Source organism: Meles meles, chromosome 19 (assembly GCF_922984935.1).
Source record: "Meles meles chromosome 19, mMelMel3.1 paternal haplotype, whole genome shotgun sequence".
Classification (NCBI taxonomy): domain Eukaryota; kingdom Metazoa; phylum Chordata; class Mammalia; order Carnivora; family Mustelidae; genus Meles; species Meles meles.
Window position 1 is genome coordinate 56,174,644 of NC_060084.1, and position 20,229 is coordinate 56,194,872.

The window sequence follows — 20,229 nt, forward strand, 5'->3', positions numbered from 1 at the left end:
CTGGCCACCAGGTGGCTGGGGGCGGGGAGTACCATCAGGGCGGCTGCTCCGGAAGCTCCTCTGGGAACAGAAACCCCCTGATGCCCGTGTGCCTCCTGGGAGCGGAGCCCATCACCCCGCATCCGGGGGGAACCCCACACCTGTGACCACCCCCAGACACACATACGGTCTTTGTGAGACATTTTATTGGGGGGAGGTTCACACATTCCGACCTTATTCTAGGCCAGAGAATGACAAGAGGGTGACAGGAGCGCTGGGACCCTGAGGTGGCTCAGATGGAAGCTGCAAGAACCACGTCCAAAGGCCGGCTCCTCGGTGCCTCAGTTTCCCCGTTATGAAATGGGAGGATAATGTTCCCTTCCGGGCCTGAAACACTGTTCCGTGAACGTGGGGTAAAAGCCTGGGGAGAGAGGGTTGCTCTCCCAGAAGCTGCCCTGCAGCCGGCGCCCCTTTCCGGCCTCCCGGAAAGGGCAATCTGTCCGGGAAACCCCGTGGCCCCGGGGGTCCCTTTTGGGGGCGCTGCGGGAAGGGCAGCGCACTCTGGATGCCGCGGTGGGGACAAGGGGAGATTCTCCTCTGGACAACACCTTGACTTTCCAGGAGGGATGACAGCTTCCTGAGCCCTCAGGGCAGCCGGCAGGGGAGCAGGGGAGCAGGGGGAGTCCCCCCCCGCTCCGCCCTGCTGCATCGGAGGCGGGGGGGGGAGGGAGGGAGGGGGCGCCCAGCTGAGGAACGGGAAACCTCTCCAGGCCCCCAGCCAAATTCAGCGCTTTCTGGGAAAGGAGACAGCAGCCTGGTTCACGGAATTCCCAGCCAAAAGCTTGGTGGCCGGACTGACGCGCAAAGGGAGTGCGGTGGCGGCTGACTCCTGCCTACTCCTCCCGGAGCTTTTCCGGGGCAAGGCCGGCGGCTGGGGGCGCCATTTTCCTCCGGCTGGGGCCGCCCCCGCCCAGAGCCAGCCCCAGCCCCAGCGCGACCGCGGCCAGGACGTGCACGCAGAAGTAGACGGAAGCCCAGTACCGGAGGGTGTCTCCCAGGGACAGCAGCACAAAGCCCATACACATGTAGTCGTAGGCGCGCATCTTCAGGAACCAGTGCACCCAGTCCCAGGCCTTCTGGCCCCCGGGGCTCAGCCGCCCCCGCAGGGCTGACTCCAGCCTGCCCTCGGCAGCCAGGCACAGCGGGATGGTCAGGAAGCTTAGGTAGTAGCCAGGGTGGAGGCCGTGCCAGTAGGCGCTCAGCAGCATGGTCCAGGCGCTCCTGGGGGAGAGGTTGCGACTCAGGACCCGGGAGCCCAGCCCCCAGCCCCTCCTCCCTCAGACCTTGAGTCCAGACTCCAGGCCCCTCCTCCCTCAGACCCAGGAGTCACTACTCTCTAGAGCTTCAGGAACCCACTTAATCCTCTCAGCACATCTTTCCTTAAGACCCATGAACTTGAGCCCCCAGCCACTTCCTTTTGGGGATCAGTGTAATTTCTGATTCAGGTAGACTCAGAAATCTCCAACCGCGTTCCCCTCTTTTTATGGACCCAAACGTGCTCTCTGTTGACGACCCACAAAGTCAGGCTCTGGTCCCACTTCCATGCAAGACGGAGAAATCAGAGCAGGCTGTGCCATGGGCTGTGATCTGGGCTGGGGAAGGGGGCTCTTCCTTGTCTGTGGGTCTATAAAAAGGGGAGGTTTCTTCCTGTTGTGATTTCCCTAGCAGGTTCCTCGAAGTGTGTAGCGCAGCCTGGTTTATACTAATCCATGAACACAACTTTTTCTTTTCTATCTGTGGTGGAGAAAAAGCTCTGTGGGTTGGGAGTATTTAGGTGAGGGCCCCCAACAGGGGGAAGCAGGGCACTGGGCACCTGGAACTCCACGCAGGCGCACCTGGGCTCTGGGCTTCGGTCCTACTCTGCTTGCCCAGTCTGGCCGCTCCTCTGTGCAGTGACTGCTCTCCAAAGAACAACGCTCCCCCCAGCCCTTCCCCCTTTCCGGCCTCCCCCCAACGGCAACAGCTGGCTTTCACTTCCGTCCTCCAAACTGCTGCTCAAGGTTCTGGAGACTTCCTCCTCCCGTCCTGCTCAACCCCCACCTCCATTGTACATCATCTGATACAAGACATCGTCCCTCCACCTCGAAACACTTGGTTCACTAGGCTCCCACTTTCACAACTCTCTTCCTAGCTCAAGGACTGTGACTTCGCCGGCTCCTCCTCGTCCCTAGTCCACACCAGGGTTTCTCCATCTCCACACTGTGGACATCTGGGGCTTGGATGGATGATTCTGTGCTATAGGCAGGCTGTACTGTGCCTCCCAGGCTGGAGGAGCATCTCGGGCCTCTAACCCCTGGCCGCCAGCAGCACCTTCCAGTTACAACATTTGCAGACCTTGCCAGTGCCCCCCCGGACTGTGGGATGATGGCTCCCATTCGAGAACCCCCAAGCAAACACTGGGCTTTGCCCCGATGCTCGGCCCCAGAGTTTTCGGTATCGCCACCACCTGAGGACATTGGAGTGACCGCTTCTTACCCCGACCTTCTGCAGGTCATCAATGTCATCCATCTAATGCCCCATCCAGTAACCCTGGCTGAATGTGACCATCACCCTGGGCTCGGTGACCCCAGAGCCATCAGGTCCCCTCACCTGTCCCGCTCCTCCACCCACCTCCCGCCAGATCTCCCCACCCCTGGACTGGCCCTTCTGGGCCCTCAGTCCCCAACAGCCAGCACCTGGCTGGATGCTGCCTCCTCCTCCCCACACCCATCCTAAGCCCGCTCTGAGTGGCGCCTGGGGCCACCAGCAACTGCTTCCAGCAGACACGTGTCAGCCGCGCCCCAGCAGCCTCATGTGCCAGCTCTGGAAGACCGAGGGATGCCGGCGGGCTGGATCACCTCGCTGGGCCTCCATGTCCTCCCAAGTCCTGCGTCCTAAGGCTGCGAACAGCACAATGGCCACACTCGGCTCCCACTGGAGAAATACCAGATGAGTGACGAGAAAAGGCTAAGATGCGGTGACCACTCACCTAGCGGGTGAGTACACGTCACACTTTACCGCGTTTCGCCCTCACCGCAAACTATGTAGCTGGTAACAGCATTCCCCCCATTAGAGAGTTGGAACAAACACAGGTCTGCTGCGTAAAGCTTTCTCTGGAGCTGGCGGGGCCAGGATTCCAGAGTCTGGCCAGAGTCCACAGGATTCAGTACGCTGCTTCTGTCGAAGGAGGCCGCCTTTACAGAGGTGGAAACTGAGGCCCAGGGAGGGGGAGCGGTCTAGCCCCAGAGCAACGCGAATCCACAGCAGGGCACCAGCCTCAAGAAACTACAACTCCCATGATCCTCGGGGGCGGCGGCCTGCAGGGAAGCCGCGGGCAGCCCCAGGCGCCGCCGGGAGCTGTAGTTCCGTGTTTTCCCGGGGGCGGGGTGGGGGGGCGGCTGGCCGGCTCACCTGAGGACATAGGAGCGGGCGGGCGCGCTCTTGTAGATATACTGCGCCAGCCACCACTGCACCGTCATGTTCCAGTACCGCATGCCATCCCGCACGCGCACGCAGAAGTCCGTGCCGTAGCAGTCGATGTTGCGGATGGTCTCATAGTCGTACTCCAGCGAAGCCGCCTTCTCCGGACTGGGGGGGTGGAGGGTGAGGATGGGGGATAGACATGCAGCTCAGCCAGGCCCCCTCCCGACGCTGGCTCCTGTCCCAGCCCCGGCCGCTCAGGAGGGGATCCTGGCCAGGGAAGAGCTCTGGCTGCCACGTGTGCTAGGGCAATAGGGGAGGGTAGCTCAGCGGGAGCCTTTTTGGGGAGGGAGGTCGGGTGGGGGCGGGAGGAGGGGCACAGTTCACCAACAGCGGGGTCCTCCTCCTCTTGGTAAGGGGGCTGCAGCAGCAACAAAGACCTGGAGGGGCTATAGTTGCTAAGCTACGAGTCCTTAGCAACCTGGCCCTTCACTGCTCTAGATGCTAGGGAAAGGCCATTCCTCAGCAGCCAAGCTCACTACATTCCCAGGGGCCTCCAGGTGTGGTCCCTTCTAAGTGGTCCAGATGCTGTGATTGCTAGGGAAGGAGCATCCCTAACAAGGAGAGGGCTTGTGGTTGCTAGGGAGATGTTCTAGACCACGTGACACCTGGACGGTCTCTGTTGCTAGGGAAAGGGCATTCCTTAGCAACAAGGCCTGGGATGTTTAGAAACGCTTCCAGAAAGGGCCCTTCGTGGCTGTTGGTCCCTATGACTTTGAAGAAGTGTCATCTCCAGCAATACAGTGGTTCTTGAGTCCCTGCCGCCAACAACCCCAGCAGTGGTGAACATCCCACCCCCACCGGAACCGCTGGTGGCTTCTGATAATGGGACGGGAGCCATCTACTGAGAGCAGGGCCCAGCATATTTAGGAAAGCCTTCAATTCCTGCTTGACTTTTTCTGGGAGACACCCTCTCTAGTGACCAGAGGTCCACCCATGGTTACTAGGGCAGTGACTGAAATTTGTGTGGGGGTGCTGCTTCCCCACTAACAGAATGGCTGTCCATGACAACTAGGGGATGGCCCAACCCGAGCAAGGAGGAATTCATAATTTACATCAATGGACTGCCCTAGTTCCAGACAGAAGGCCACCCCTGGTTGCCAGGAAGAGTGGGGCGGTCCATTCCCCGCTGCTGGGACATCATTTCCCTAGCAACACAGGTGCCACACTTCCTTAGCAACAAGACGCCCCTAATTACTGACAGTGGGGTGGAGAGGGGTGTAACATTGTTAACCAGGTCAATCCATCATTACCAGGGTATGTCCTGGGCAAAGGTAGGAAAGCGGCCTGCGGTGGCTAGGAGTATCACCCCCCACCCCCGATAGAGGGCAGCACGATCAGGGATGCCATTTCCCTAGAAAGTGCAGGCTGCCAGGGTATCCCATGGTTGGGGGGAAGGGGAGCAGGGTTATAGCAGCAAAGGGCAGTCTGGGGGGTGAGGGGGTAAGCCACTCTTGGGGCAGGAAGGGACAGGCCACGGTTGCTAGGGAACCGCTTCCCTAGCAAAGAGTGGCAGGCCAGTTAGGGAATCACTGCCCTAGCAACAAAGAGTGGGCCCAGCCCAGCCCAAAGATGGTATCCCAAGTAACCAGAACAACGGAGTTACTGGGGTGACACTTCCATGGTGACAGAGGGGAGGCACATGGTCGCTGAGAAGCCACCTTCCTTCTCCTGACAACAGACAGCAGTTCACCATCCCGAGAGGGGACAAGCAGTAGCACAAGGGGCAGCAGGAGGTCCCGGGAGTGCTGCTCCCTAGGAGAGGGGCAGGTCCCTAGGCCAGGGGCAACACTGCACTGACAACAGGTGGTGACCCCGCCCCCCCTGCTCCCCCGCTCTCCTCCCTGCTAGGGGCAGGGCCAATTTGCGCTGATGGGGCCTGCCGGGTCTGGGGAGGCCTCCCTCCCACTGCCTGACCTGCTGGGGGGTGGGCATTGGAGGGTGGGGCCGCCCCCGGCCCGGGCTTTGGCGGCCACGGGGTAGGCCCCGAAGCCGGCGGCAATGCAGCCGCACTCGGCGGCAATCCAGGCCACGTAGAAGCGCATGCGGAAGGCGAAGAAGACGGGGACCATGTAGAAGAGGCGAGCGGGCAGCGGGCGGGCGTAGAAGGCGTCCTCGCGCACGGCCTCCAGCGGGAAGAGGTGCGAGGACAGCAGGAAGAGCAGCCCGAAGAGCGGGGCCGGCCAGGCGCGGCGCAGGAGGGGCCGCAGGCTGGGCACGGCCCCCGGGAAAGGCTGCTCCAGCCAGTCCAGGTACGTGCGGTAGCGGAAGAACGGGCCTGTGGCGGGAGGGAGGGAGGGGTCAGCTGGTCAGACGCTTGGGGTCTGGAGGCTGGGGGTCTGGAGGCTGGGGAACTGGGGTGGGGCGGGGAAGAAGCAGAGACTGGTGAAGGGGCCCGAGACTGTGAACTGGATGGGGGGGAGCAGCAGAGACTTGTGGAGGGGACAACTGGTCAGAGACTCCTAGGGCTGGGAGGGGGGCCACAGCTCAGGGTCTGGAAGCCCAGAGGGTAGGGAATGGGTATGAAACCTGGAATAAGGGGAGGGAGACTCAAAGGGACAAGAAGCCAGTGAGTTGGGAGGCTCTTGATCTTGGGGTCCTAAGTTCCAGCCTCATGTTGGGTGCTGGTGTGGAGGTGACTTAAAAATACAATCTTAGGGGTCCCTGGGTGGCTCAGGTCGTGGTCCCAGGGTCCTGGAATCGAGCCCCACAGTGGGCTCTCTGCTCGGCAGAGAGCCTGCTTCTCCTTCTATCTGCCTGCCTCTCTGCCTGCCTCTCTGCCTACTTGTGATCTCTGTCTATCAAATAAATAAAATCTTAAAAAAAAAATAAAATCATAAGGGGCCCTGGGTGGCTCAGTCGTTGGGCATCTGCCTTCAGCTCTGGGTCATGATGCAGGGTCCTGGGATTGGAGCCCCACATCGGGTTCCCTGCTTGGCGGGAAGCCTGCTTCTCCCTCTCCCACTCCCCCTGCTTGTGTTCCCTCTCTCACTGTCTCCCTGACAAATAAATAAATCAAATCTTTAAAAAAAAATACAATCTTAGGTGTGGTGTGTATACACAAAGGAATATTACTCGGCCAACAAAAAGAATGAAATCCGGCTATTCACAATGACGTAGACAGAACTACAGAGTACAATGCTCCGTGAATAAGTCAGAGAAAGACAAACACCACGTGACGTCACTCATATACGGACTTTAGGAAACAGAACAGAGGAACACAGGGGAAGGGGAGAAAAAGAGAGGGAAGCAAACCGTAAGAGACTCTTAATGATAGAGAACAAACTGAGGGCTGATGGGGGGACATGGGCGGGGGATGGGCTGGATGGGGGATGGGCATTAAGGAGGGCATTTGTGAGAAGCACTGAATTCTCCAGAAACCAATACGACACTATATGTTAACAAGAATTTAAATAAAACTTGGAAGGAGGAGAAATTAAAAATATAAAATAAAATCTTAAAAGAAAGAAACCAGAAAGGGAGAGTTCACAGGACTCAAAGAGAAAGAGGACAGCCAGATTGAGAGGACCAAAGACCTGGAGAAGGGACGCTATGGAGACAAGTCCCTCTGGCAGATGGGGATGGACAAGCCAGACCCCGAGGGTGGGGGTGGGAGGCAGCTGTGTGTGAGGGAGGGAGTCGATCAGTGCTTCTGGGGAGGAAGAGGCTGGTGGGGGAAGTCAGAGGCCAGCAGGCGCGAGGCGCCCGGCCTTACAGGTACTAAGGACTGGGAGCTCTGTTCAAAGACCTAGGAAACCACCACAGGCTGCAAAGTGCTGCAATCCGGTTTCCCTTGCTCCCCACCGCCCCAAGCAGGGCAGGGACCACAGGGGGTCACTGATGGAGACGAAACAGTTGTAGACCTGGCCAGGGGAGGGGGCAGTGGGATGGACAGAAGTGACAGCCTCCCAGGTCAGACACACACACAGTGTAGGGGTCCTACACTCCCAGAAAGCAGGATCCCATTCGTAAATGATCAGAATGGGCAAGTCTACAGAGACAGGAGGCTGACCAGTGGTGTCCACGGACTGGGGGCAGTTGGAGGCTGGAAGAATGATGGCAGCAGGGCCTGCGGTCCCCTTGTGGGGTGACGCAACTGTCCTACAATGACATGGCAGTGACGGCTGGACCTGCAACTCCACTGAGCGAGCGAATGGCATGTCGTTTCAGTGGGCGAACATGCCGATTACAGCCCAGTAATCACAGCTGCCACTAAAAAGAGAACCTTCTGGAAGGTCAACACGAGTGAAAACCATTCCAAGGCACAAGTGGGAGCGTAACGGGAATAGTTGTTCCCCGGGTGGCAGAAACAGTGCAGCTGTGTGGACCTTTCCGCTTCATCCCATGTCCCCCCAAGAAGCCGGGAGCCATCACTGAGGCCGAGAACTGTCTGTGTCTGCTCTGGAGAGCAGTGGGGGAGTCTGAGCTAGACCCATGCCTTGACGGTCGCCCTCAGAGGAGCAGACACTGGAGTGGAGGCAGGGACACCCGATGGACACCAAACCCGGGGTGCGGAGCGGAGACAAAGGATGACAAGGGGCAGGGGACAGGCCTGGGGGCGCAGGCACACTCACCTGTCATGATTCCCACGTAGCAGTAGCTGTAGCTGAGCGTCTCCATCAGGGAGGGAACGTCGGCCAGGAGCCCCAGGCTGGGCCCCTTGCTGAAGCCGGAGGCCATTTCCTTCCTCTGGGCCAAGTGCAGGTCCTGAACTTCACTGGCCAGACTCACCAGCTGGGGGAAAGGGGCATGGGTGGGCGACGGATCAGACAGACCCGGGCCTTCCTCACCGCCCCCTCCTGCAGCAGCTGAGGGATGCTGTGGCCAGCGTGCCCCTGGGAGCTGGGTGGGGAACTGAGGTCCGTTGCCCCGGGCAGTGGGCATCTGGAGTCAGGAGTGGCAGGGTAGTGGCTTCTCGCCAGCGGGTGTCCCCCACCCTCCCTCCTGGGTCTTTCCCCCTCTGTGCTCCCTTTTCTGGGTTCCTCTGCAGCCCGTGCCTTGGTATCACCCATGCTCTCGGGATCTCCGAACTGTACCCCCAGACTGGGCTCCTCCCTCCAACCCCCAAACCCATCCCGGGGCCTCTGGCCATTGACAGTCCTCCAGGGTTCCTCAAACTTCACGCACCTGGAGGGGAACACGGTGTTCCCCACTCCCCAGAGCAGGTCCTCTTCCGGCCTGTCTCCTCACAAATGCACCAGCAGCCATTTAACTGCTCAGGCCAGAAACCTTCCTTCCTCCCCACATCTAACCCTGTGGATCTCGGAGTTTGTCGCTTCTGGGTTGCTCCCCACCCCCATCCCTCGGGCTGAATGCGTGTGGCCTGCCCGCCCCCCAACACCGGTCTGCTCCCTTCCACATGCTGCTCCAACATCCTGAAAGGCTCTCCCTCCAACTTTTGGCTAACGGACTCCTGCCTGTCCTCGCCTTCCTGGGGAGAAGACAGGATGCAGGCAAGACCTGGTTCGCGAGCCCAGCACCCGGCAGCTCCTGACCTTTCTGTCTCCAGTGGGACCGGGGGATCTGCTTTCACCCATCTTCCCCGGTGACTGACAGCCAGACCCAGGCATCCTGCTTTTGTACCTTAGGTAAGTGCCTTCTCTCCCAAGCTGTTTCTCCTACTTCGCTAAATGGCTCGCTACCAACATGCAGTCCTCGAGAGCACATCGGGGAAGCACTCAGACAGCTACGCTAGGAGGGTGGGGGGCGGGGTGGTGGGAATGTGCTTCTCTACCCCAGAGCATAGCTGGGAGGTGAGGGCCTGCCCCAGAGCACAAGAGAGGTGACGTCCCACCCCTGGAGTGTGTGGGACACGAAAGCCCACCTCCCCTGCTCCCCGGGGAGTGGGGGGAGGGGGACGTGAGGATGGGGAGATCCCCCGCACACAAAGGGAGGGCTGGAGGGGAGTCTGACCTTCAGGGTGAGCAGCAGCTGGACGGCATTGGTGAAGGGTGTAGGAGTGGGCAGGCCCAGCAGGCTGAGAGCGCGGAAGAACAGGAGGTAGGAGAAGGTCCAGGCGAGGGCGAGGGCGTGGCAGGAGCTGGGGCAAAGGCAGAAGGCCAGCCATGCTGGGTACAGAGCCCTCACCTCGGCCTCCCCCAGATTCCAGTTACAGATCCTCCCCCACCTCCCACAGAAAATGGGGGAGGGACCGTGGAAGAAAGGGCACAGCCACACAGAAATGCACCACGACAGAGAAGAGAACGAGGAGGGCTCAAGAGAGGCTTTTGGGTGAAAACCCTCCAGTCCTCCATTTTTTCTGCAGGAGGCAAGAAAAAGGAGAGAGAGAGATATGATAGAAACGCGAATGGTAGCAGGGCCTGCACAAGTCCTCCTTTCTCCTGAATACAAGACCTGGATCTCAGGGACCAGGTGAGACACACAGGGACGAGACCCAGAAGAGGCAGGAAAGGAAGAAAAACAGACGCAACGACACAGAGAATCCAGAGATAAACAAAAGACGCCCAGAGACAAAGGCAGAAAGGGAGACAGACCCAAAGAGGATAATGGGTTGCTTCCTCCTCCCCCTCCACTCCCCCCTCCTGTTTCCCCTCTCCCCACGCCCTCCCCACCAAATCCTCACCATGGCTGGGCCTGGATGAGGGCCCAGGTCCCAAGGATGGTGACCAGAGAATGCAAAGTGTGGGGGCCACAAGTGAACAAGGTGAGCCCCAGGCCCACAGCTGCTGCCCCCCATCTCTTTAGCCCGGGTCCTGCAGGGAGAAGGGACAGCATAAGCCTGGAACCTTCCAGGGACTCCCCTGCCTCCCCCCCCCCCTTTTTCCACTAGGGAGGGAACCTGACTCACCAGCTTTCTTAAAGAGGAAGCCGATGGGGATGGAGATAAGAAGAACCACTAGATAAGTCCACTCTTCAGGCGACATGGTCTGGGGGAGGGGCAGAGATTCACGGTGAGAACCCAGGAATCCGGGCCTTCACCCCTCTCCCTGGGAGGATTCAGGAATTCACTCTCCCTAGTCCCCAGGTGTCGAGGATCATGGAGTCCCACCCTCAGCTCTTCTCCTCTGCGAAGGGGAATCCGGACCTCCAGAACCTTCCTCCTTTGAAGATAAAGGAATCCACCCCCAGCCCCGCTTTTCTGAGAACCCAAACCACCAGTTCTCTTCTCCTGGAATCCAGACCTCTCAGCCCCTCTGCGATCGCAGAAATCAAAGCTACTCCCCCCTCACTGAGGACCCAAATATTCAGACATCGCTTTCTGAGAACCCAGCAACAACCCTTCTCCCGGGCCCTTCCCGTGGAGAGGCCAGGATTCCAGATCTCCCAGTCTCCTCCTCCTCGGAGGATCCAGGGACTCGGTGGGCCTCCCTCTGCGGGAACCCAGGCTCCAGCCTCCACCTGCTCCAGAGCTGCAGACGCTTCTCCCACCCAAAGCCTGGAGGATGCCCCCCTCAGCTCCTCCCCAGTTCCCCCCCAGCTCAGATCAGACCTCCCCGGCAGAGCCACAGGCGGTTACGCCACTCCCCGCTCCGCCGCGCACTCGGTGTCACGCCCGCCCCGGTTGTCCCGCGGGTCCGCAGCCACCCCCTAGCCCTGCCCCCGAAGCGGCCCCGCCCCGGCCCACCTGGGCCCGGCTCCGCGCCGCTCGCCGGGCAGGAGGCGGCCGAGCAGTCCCTGCTCACGGGCGCTCCGGCTCCGGCCACGCCTCCCCCGCCCAGCGCGCGCCGCTTCGTCGCGGTCCCGGGCCGGGTGCGCAGCTCCGTCAGGCTGCGGGCCAGGCAGGGAAGCGGCGGGCTCCGAGCGCCGGAGAGGACCACTCCGCCGCCGCACCTGGACCGCACCGCAGCCGAGCCGGGAGCACGTAAAGAGGCGGAGCCTCGGGCTTGCCAGGAGGAGGGGCCCGAAGCTTCGGGAGGAGGCGGGGCTTCCGCTTCGGGTTCCTTGGGGCACAATCGGCGGCAGTTTGGAGGCGGGGCCACGAGCTTCGGTCTCAGTTCGGATGTAGGCGGGGCCAAGAGCTTCGGCCGGAAGTGGGTGGAGTCACAGACTTCATTTGACTCAGATTAAGAGATAGGCGGAGTCTGGGGTAGAGGGTAAGAAGGAGGCGGGGCCACAGACTTAAGCAACACGAAGGGAGGCGTGATCTGGATCGTTCCAAGGGGGCGGGGCTAACAGCAGTGCAGCCTGAGGGGGCGGGACCCCAGCTGACGTGTACGCTACCAGGGCGGGACCAAGGTAATAAGCCTCACTTTTTCTAGAGGCGGAGCCCAAGCGGCTGGGGGAGGTTCGCTTCGCGAGGGCGGGACCAAGGTGTGCCACTCCACGGGAAGGCGGAGCTACGGGGCCACTGGGGGCGGATCCCAGACTTCCCGCTTCGCTGAGGTGGCGGTGTGACGAAATTGACGCAGGGGGTCGGGATGGGGAGGGGTGGAGGAAGCGGCGCGTGGCGCGCTACGTAGGGGGTGGCTCCGCCGGGAGTGAGAGCTGTTTACGAGGTGATTGACTGGTTCTGTCCGAGGACGGTGCGGCATTCTGAGGGGAACGCTCGCGAAGGGGGTGAGCCCGCCCGAGCGGGGAACGGACAGCGGGTGTTCAGTGGGAGGAGCCTCCGGCTGTGGGGTTCGCTCAGTGGGGCGGGTACTCCCCTACCGGGAGAGCTTGAGGCCGGAGGGGGCGGGGCCTGGCTGCGGGGTTGACGGGAGCCGAGGGCGCCCGAACCCCGAGCCGCCGGCCTTCGGGAGGGGGCGGGGCTGCGAGTTCGGCCGAGCGAAAGGTCCGGGTGGGGGCGGGGCTTCCACGGTGGGCGTCTGACACCGCGGGAGGAGGTTCTGAGGCCACGCCTCGGTGGTTTGAAAGGGGAGGGGCCCAGTTCGGAGTAACTCGAAGGGGGCGTGGCCCCGCACTAAGGGAGGCTTCTCTCCGAGCGGAGAAGGCGTGCTGGCCGGGACGCTGACCTCAGGGTCCGGGGGGCCCAGCGGCGTCCTAGCGACTCGGCGCCCAGGGGACGGGGCCCGGCCTGGAGAATCGGCAGGTGGCGAACGAGGCCCGGGCGAGGCTCCACCTTCCGGGCTCAGGGGCGGGGCCTCGCTGAGACCCTCCACCCCCACCCCACCCCAGGCGGTGGGAGCGCTGTGTCGGTGACCTCTGTGCTCCCCTGGCTTCCGTAGGAGGATGCTGGTGGTGGAGGTCGCGAACGGCCGCTCCTTGGTATGGGGGGCCGAGGCGGTGCAGGCACTGCGGGAGCGTCTGGGAGTGGGGGGCCGCACGGTGGGCGCCCTGCCCCGCGGGCCCCGCCAGAACTCGCGCCTGGGCCTCCCGCTTCTGCTGATGCCCGAAGAGGCGCGGCTTCTGGCCGAGATCGGCGCCGTGACCCTGGTCAGCGCCCCGCGCCCGGATCCGCGCCAACACAGCCTGGTAAGGGGCGGGCCAGGGACGCGAACGCCCTGGACCTGCGGAAGTAGACTCGGGGTCCCTGCGGTGGGAGGGCTTCTGGGCGCCCTGGATTCTGGAATAGTGTGCATGCAGGACACTAGGATCCCCCGGTTCGGGCTTTGGGGTTGGGAGGAGTCAAGGAGTTGGGGTTCCTGGCTTCCTAAGGCAGGGCCAACTTGGATCCTGGCATTCCCGCCGGCTTACTTCTTAGACTCTGGCATCCTTCAAACGCCAGCAAGAGCAGGGCTTCCAGGAGCAAAGCGCCCTGGCAGCGGAGGCCCGTGAGACTCGTCGTCAGGAGCTCCTAGAGAAGATTGCGGAGGGCCAGGCTGCGAAGAAGCAGAAGCTGGAACAGGAGTCAGGGGTCAGCGAGAGCCCGGGGGCCGGTGCGAAGCCGGCTGCCATAGAGAGTGAGGCCGGCGCTAGTCAGGCTCCTGCGGAGCCCGAGGAAGCAGGTGAGGGTGGCAGTGGAGTCCAGGGGCCCGCGGAAGGAGGTGGGAGATCTTTGGGGAATCTTGGGCGGGGATCTCCGGCCTGGGACTCTCTGGAGGATGGGAAGACCTTGTCCTTGGATTCACCACACTCTCCTGCATTCACCGCCCCCAGGTTCCTCTTCTCCCCAGCCAGGGCCTTCAAATGAGGTGGCTCCCTTGCCCAGGTCCGCCCTGCTGGTCCAGCTGGCCACTGCTAGGCCTCGACCCATCAAGGCTAGGCCCCTGGATTGGCGTGTCCAGTCCAAAGACTGGCCTCATGCTGGCCGTCCGGCCCATGAACTTCGCTACAGCATCTACAGAGACCTGTGGGAGCGAGGCTTCTTCCTCAGTGCTGCTGGCAAGTTCGGGGGTGACTTCCTGGTCTATCCTGGTGAGTTTTGTTGGGACCTCCTGTTGCTGCTCCTTTTTTGACAAGCCCCGGACCCTCTGCATTTTCCTTTTTTGTCTTTTCTCAGCCTCTGAAACCCATAGAAGGACAGGAATACTTGGGAACCCAAGCCCATTTGGAGGGCAATTTAGCAAATCGATTAAGCACTTTCTTTGGTCCAGAAGTTTCAATTAGAGACACCTAGCTATGTGCACAGAACACCAGGAAATCGTCGTTGCAGGATTCTTTACAGTAGGGAAATATTAGAGAGCAGCCAGAGTGATTGTTAATAGGTTAGTGGTTACCTATTGGTGTTAGTTGTCAAAGATTAATGTAGGTCCACGTACATTTATGAAAAAATGACCAAAGGGGGAAGGAAAAAAAAAAAGAACCACGTGTCGAAAACCGGTATGGTAAAAAGTGAATTATGTTTTATGTTGTCATGGAGTTATATACACATTATTTAAATAGCCTTAAAAATCATGGCTTGTGGGGCCCCTGGCGGGCTCAGTCGGGGAAGTATGCTACTCTTGATCTCAGGGTTGTAGGTTCAAGCCCCACGCTCGGTGTAGAGATTACTTAAAGAAAACTACGTGGCTCGAGTGAAAGAACATGAGAACTTAAAATGGATTACTGACTAGAAAGTAAGTAGCAAATGGGAAAAGGCCTGAAGGGATGTACTGCAGCCCAAGTACAACAGTTACCTCTGGGAGGGAATTTGCATCAGGTGTAGGTAAAGGAGATTTTCAGTGTACCAGGTAATTTTTGAATTTGTGGTATGAGTGCCTTTACTGTCTAACTAAAAGGTTAAAAAAGTAAGTCTAGGGGCACCTGGGTGGCTCAGCGGGTTAAAGCCTCTGCCTTCAGCTCAGGTCATGATCCCAGGGTCCTGGGATCGAGCCCCACATCGGGCTCTCTGCTTGGCTGGGAGCCTGCTTCCTCCTCTCTCTCTCTCTGCCTGCAACTCTGCCTACTTGTGATCTCTATCTGTCAAATAAATAAATCTTTAAAAAAAAAAAAAAAAGTAAGTCTACAGGAAATCGCATTTTTGTTCCTCCTGAGAACACAGGCAGATAGAAGCACCAGGTAAGTAGTCAGATCTTAGCTGTTGGCTGGAGACCGAAGGAGTGTTCTGTGGATGAGCCACAAGCCTTTGTGTCTTCTCAGACCAAACGCTCAACTGAGGGACTGACTCAGGAGGTGAGAGCAGTTCACCTGCTCCGTGCTCTGCAGATGACCACACGGTCACTACCTTGCTACTGTTTTTCTATATGGGAAAGACTGTTTTGGTTTTGAAAATGAATGTTTGACTTCCTAAACATATGGATACTAATATCTAGTTCTTTTCTAAGCTTTCAGTTCAATTTACAAATCTTTTTTTCCAATCTAGCAGATTTTAAGGGGACTTTTAGTCCGCGTTTGATCCCACTCGTGAAAGGAGTTACATAATTTTCAATGTTATAAGCTGCATTTAAAATTTTTTTTAAAGATTTTATTAGATAGAGAGCACAACAGGGGGAGCGGCAGGCAGAGGGAAAGGGAGAAGCAGGCTCCCCACTGAGCAGGGAGCCCAATATGGGGCTCGATCCCAGGACCCTGGGACCACGACCCGAGCCGAAGGCAGAGGCTTTAACCCACTGAGCCACCCAGGTGCCCCGCATTTTAAATTTTAATATGTATATTTTCCTTTTTAAGTTGTATGGTGTTCTCGTTATGGAACTTGTCAAAAACTCAGATCTAGTAAGTTGTAAATGGGGTGAGTTTTAAGTTTATATGTCCTAATACTGTCAATAGGCTTACTAAAACATTCCAGTTAAAACAAGGTTAAATCCACCAGTAACGCAGTCACACATCTGAAACTGAACTGCATGGCTGACCTGTTAGTTCTAGTGGGTCAGTATTTCTAAAACAATACATACTCAGTAAATGTGATGTACATAGAATCCTTGCGCCCCAGAAGATGAAAATATTCAAGGACTGAGGCCCTCGCCTGTCTCTAACAGTAAAGGTGTCCGAACTTAAAAGGCACTAGGCCTCCCGGAACAGTTCCGGGGAACCTTCTCACGTATTCCGATGCTTCCTCCTGAGCGGGCAGAGGGGTCCTAGCGACGCCGGGCTCCTGGCTCCTGGCTGGACACCCAGCAGACGGTCCTCTGAGATGGGATGCCTCACCGCCCTGCCCTTGTCGATGTTCACTCCTGGCACTTACCAACCTCCGGCTGGGGCCCGGCTCCGGCTCCTGCTCCGCTTGGTCGGATTTACCTAATGGCGGGGCGGGGGCAGACGGCCGCCCAGGTTTTAAAGGGAGAGCTACTGGGAGGCAGCCCTGGCCGTTTGTTCCATATGGCCTGTAGCTCAGGCAGCGCTAGTGGCAGAGGCGAGCCCTTGTAACGTGGCCCGCAAACCTGCAAGTATTTACTGTCGGGCCATTTTCTGGAACATCTTCATCGCCCATCTGTCCATTACTCCACCATATTGCAAATTCCTCCTGTGGTCGGTTAGAGTCACTTCTCCTTTTGACGGACTTTCGTGGTCCTGGTGCTTACGTCACAACAATGATCTATTCAGTTAACTGTTGTGTCTCATTTTTTTAAACGCGATCATGCTGTATGTGTGTGACGGCTTGCCCCGAGTGTATCCTCGACCTCCCTACCTGGATACATTCTTGTCATTTGAACAGCTGGTCTTGTGGCGAGACCATGAACTTAGCAAGTCCGTGGTTTGGTTGTCTCCGTTTCTTAGTGGTTGTAAATGGTAACAGGGTGAACATCTTCATAGGTATATTTTAGTACTGTTATCCTTATAAGTAAAAATTCAAAGAAGTGGAATTGCTGGGTCCAGGAATAGCTATTTTGAAATATTCATAGTGATTACTAAGCTGATTCCCGTCTCCTACCTGTGCATGTTCCAGTGTCTTCCAGCGCTCTGCCACTGGGAACTTCTGTGTGTTTGTCTTGCACCCAGGTGACCCACTTCGTTTCCACGCCCACTACATTGCTCAGTGCTGGGCTCCGGGGGACCCCATTCCACTGCAGGACCTGGTTTCTGCTGGGCGCCTGGGAACCAGCGTCAGAAAGACGCTGCTGCTTTGTTCTCCTCAGCCGGATGGTAAGGTGGTCTACACGTCCCTGCAGTGGGCCAGCCTGCAGTGAGTGACTCCAGAGACCTGTGGGGATGTGGCTGCATCTGTGGACAGAGCCTTTCTAGATGGTCCCAAGCTCATCTCTGCACAGGGAAGGCTGCGAACCCTCCTGCCTCTCTCTGCAGTTAGGTTTTGACTCCAGATCTAGAAACACTACATCCTTCTTATTTCCCTCCCTGTTTCAAAGCACTTACTGGCTGTGATGTTTTATAGTTCCCTGTTTCCACACTGTGAGCTTCTTGAGGGTAAAGCCTGGGTTTGATTCATCTCCAGTTTCTACAGGGCTTAGGTCTCAAGAGGGCTCAGTAAACTTGTTGAATAAACGTGGAGTCTGTGATTTGAATCCTGGTGACTGTCCTGGGAAGTGTGGGTGTTTGCATTTGCTTATACGGATGAGGGAAAGGCCTCTAGGAGGTAGCCCGCTGGGCTGGGATTTAAAACCTGGTCTTTCTGAGTCCAGGGTCTGCGCTCTTCCCCCTACACTAAACTTCCTTCTGAGAAGATCTTCGCGAAGCGTTTCAGGTGCACACAAACGCATAAATCAAAGTAACACGTGAAGAGAAGAACGTGAGTGTTGCACTTTGCAGACAGGTTCGGGGTGGGGAGGGGAATGTCAGGAAGGACTCATGGGACTGGTGGAATGCGGGTGATGTTTTTTCTTGGCCTGGGTGGTGTTTATTCAGGTGTGTAGAATTATATTTTATACCATACATTTATGATCCGGGTCTCTTTTTATACATATATTCTATTAAAAGCTGAAACACATATGAATAAAATACACATTCGTGGGATGATTCATATAGCTGCCTTTCTGCTTAAGAAATTACTTGAACGTTATCAGTACCCACTTCCAGTATTTATATGTCTGTGTTTAAAAATGTGTACTTTCGTCCCATAGATTTCGTTACTGAAATACTGTCACAGGGTCATGATTCTGGGGCTGAAAGCATCTATCTCTAGTTTCCCAATTTCTGTGGCGCCTGTTTCTTCTTTCTTTCCTACCCTTTTCAGTAAACAGATTTGCTAGAACCTGAATTTCCTGTAAGCTTAGATTAATTTAAAACAGGACACTAACCCCTGTCCAGTTAACACTGTTCTTTGGGCCTCTTTGGTAACTGGCTTGTAAATATGTTCTCCAGGCTCTCTCTTCTTTGTAACAGAGTTCTTAACTGACTCAGTACTCAGTATCTCTGTCTTGAGTCTTCCCTTAAAAAATTTCTCATTAAAAAACTTGTGGATGGGGGGTTCCTGGGTGGTTCAGTCGGTTAAGTGTCTGCCTTTGGCTCAGGTCATGGTCTTGGGGTCCTGGGATGAAGCCCCACATCGGTCTCCCTGCTCGGCAGAGAGTCGGCTTCTCCCTCTCACTCTCCCTCTATGCTCTCTCCCTCTCTTGCTCTCTCTCAAAAAATAAAATCTTTAAAAAGAACAAAACAAAAAAAAGTTGTGGGTGCCTGGCGGGCTCAGTCAGTGGAGCATGTGACTCTTGATCTCAGGGTCATAAGTTTGAATCCCATGTTGGGTCTAGAGCTTACTTAAGAAAAAAAAAACACAAAATCAAAAGGACATCCACATGCACACACAAAAAGGTTGCCTGGGTGGCTCAGTTGGTTAAGCATCTGCCTTGAGCTCTGGTCATGATCTCAGGGTCCTGGGATTGAGCCCAGCATCGGAGCAGGGATCCTGCTTCTTGCTCTCCCTTTGCCCCTCCTCCTGCTCATGAGCTCTCACCATCTCTTTCCTCAAATAAATAAAATCTTTTAAAAAAAAATACAGATACAGACTTTACACTCTTTGCAAAAATTAACTCAAAATGCATCATAGGTCTCAGTATAAAATGCAGGGCTAGTCAACTCATGGGAGATGCCGTGGGTGTGGCAGTGACACTTCAGACACACCCCCAAAGGTGGGGCCAATGAGAGAATTGATAAGCTGGACTTGATTAAAATTAAACACGGAACATATTGCAAAAGACAGGACTGATAAAGGACTGCTGTCCAAAAAATATAAATCATTCTTAAAACTCAACAACAGGAAACAGCCTGACCAGGGGGCACTTGAATGGCTCAGTTGGTTAAGCACCCAACTCTTTTAATTTTTTTTTTTTTTTTTTTGTAAGTAGGCTCCATGCATGGAGCCCAATACAGGACTTGAACTCAAAACCCTGAGATTAAGACCTGAGCTGAGATCAAGAGTGAGAAACCCAACTGTCTCAGCCACCCAGGCGGCCTCCTAAGCATCTGATTCTTGATCTCAGCTCACTTCTTGATCTCAAGGTCATGAGTTCAAGGCCCACGTTGGGCTCCATGCTGGGCATGGAGCCTACTTAAGAACAAAACAAGAACCTAAGCCCCCAACCCCCAGAACAGGCCTAAAGCCTTAACAGACACCTCACGGAAGGAGTTCTACTGATGGCACGTGAGCGCATGAAAAGTTGCTCCATATCCTGTGCCATCCGAGACATGCAAAGGGAAGCAACAATGAGATACAACTATATACCTATCAGAATGACCAAAATCCAGAACGCTGACACCACCAAATGCTGGGGAGCTGTGGAGCAACAGGGGCCCTCGTTCTTTGCTGGTGGGAACACAGAACGATACAGCCACTTAGGAAGACAGTCTGGAGATTTCTTTTTTTTTTTTTATAGTTTTGTCCAATTTATTTTTTTTTTAAGATTTTGTTTATTTATCTGACAGACAGAGATCACAAGCAGGCGGAGAGGCAGGCAGAGAGAGAGGGGGAAGCAGGCTCCCGGCTGAGCAGAGCGCTCGATGGAGGGCTTGATCCCAGGACCCTGGGATCATGACCCAAGCTGAAGGCAGAGGCTTTAACCCACTGAGCCACCCGGGCACCCTAGTCTGGAGATTTCTTATAAAACTGAATGTGCTCTCAAGCTGTGCCGTTGGTGCGACTGCCTCCAGCAAGGATGTTCCTTGGTATTGACCTAAAGGAACTGAATATGTAGGACCCCACAAAACCCTGCGCGTGGATGTTTACAACAGCACCGCTCATCATGGCCAGAACCTGTGCACAACCACGATGTCCGTCGTAGGTGGCGGACTAAGCCAGCTGGCCCGTCCAGACAATGGGGTGTCCTTCAGTGCTAAAGACCCGGAATATCAAGCCACGAGAAGACATGGAGGAACCTTAAACGGACATTATGATGAGAAAGCAGACCATCTGAAAAGGCTGCATGCTGTATGATTCCAACTGTAGGACATTCTGGAAAAGGCACAACTGGAGACAGTAAAATGATGAACGATTGCTGGAGGTTGGGGGGGGTGGGATGAACAGGAGGAGCACAGATTTGTAGGCCAGTGAAGCTACTCTGTGCG

The 20,229-nt window shown here is 56.7% G+C and overlaps 2 protein-coding genes across 6 annotated transcripts; one reads left to right on the forward strand and one right to left on the reverse strand.

Annotated features, from left to right (window-relative positions):
• Positions 1-168: 168 nt before the first annotated feature.
• MBOAT7 (membrane bound O-acyltransferase domain containing 7) lies at positions 169-11,320 on the reverse strand. 2 transcript variants are annotated; one of them, XM_045987966.1, is made up of 8 exons: positions 11,084-11,320; positions 10,307-10,385; positions 10,082-10,211; positions 9,412-9,538; positions 8,073-8,232; positions 5,416-5,776; positions 3,430-3,606; positions 169-1,260 (listed from the first exon to the last, which is right to left on the reverse strand). In XM_045987966.1, exons 2-8 carry the CDS (start codon positions 10,380-10,382, stop codon positions 873-875), a joined length of 1,419 nt encoding a protein of 472 aa, XP_045843922.1. In that variant the 5' UTR covers positions 10,383-10,385; positions 11,084-11,320; the 3' UTR covers positions 169-872. The 2 variants fall into 2 exon arrangements, with proteins under 2 accessions (XP_045843922.1, XP_045843923.1); XM_045987967.1 differs by lacking the exons at positions 9,412-9,538; positions 10,307-10,385; positions 11,084-11,320 and having other exon boundaries at positions 10,082-10,195.
• Positions 11,321-11,877: 557 nt separating this feature from the next.
• TSEN34 (tRNA splicing endonuclease subunit 34) lies at positions 11,878-17,237 on the forward strand. 4 transcript variants are annotated; one of them, XM_045987968.1, is made up of 5 exons: positions 11,878-12,015; positions 12,627-12,873; positions 13,103-13,346; positions 13,498-13,755; positions 16,717-17,237. In XM_045987968.1, the coding sequence occupies exons 2-5, from the start codon at positions 12,631-12,633 to the stop codon at positions 16,902-16,904; spliced, it is 933 nt and encodes a 310-aa protein (XP_045843924.1). In that variant the 5' UTR covers positions 11,878-12,015; positions 12,627-12,630; the 3' UTR covers positions 16,905-17,237. The 4 variants fall into 4 exon arrangements, with proteins under 4 accessions (XP_045843924.1, XP_045843927.1, XP_045843925.1 ...); XM_045987971.1 differs by having other exon boundaries at positions 13,127-13,346; XM_045987969.1 differs by having other exon boundaries at positions 11,900-11,954.
• The last annotated feature ends 2,992 nt before the right edge of the window (positions 17,238-20,229 follow it).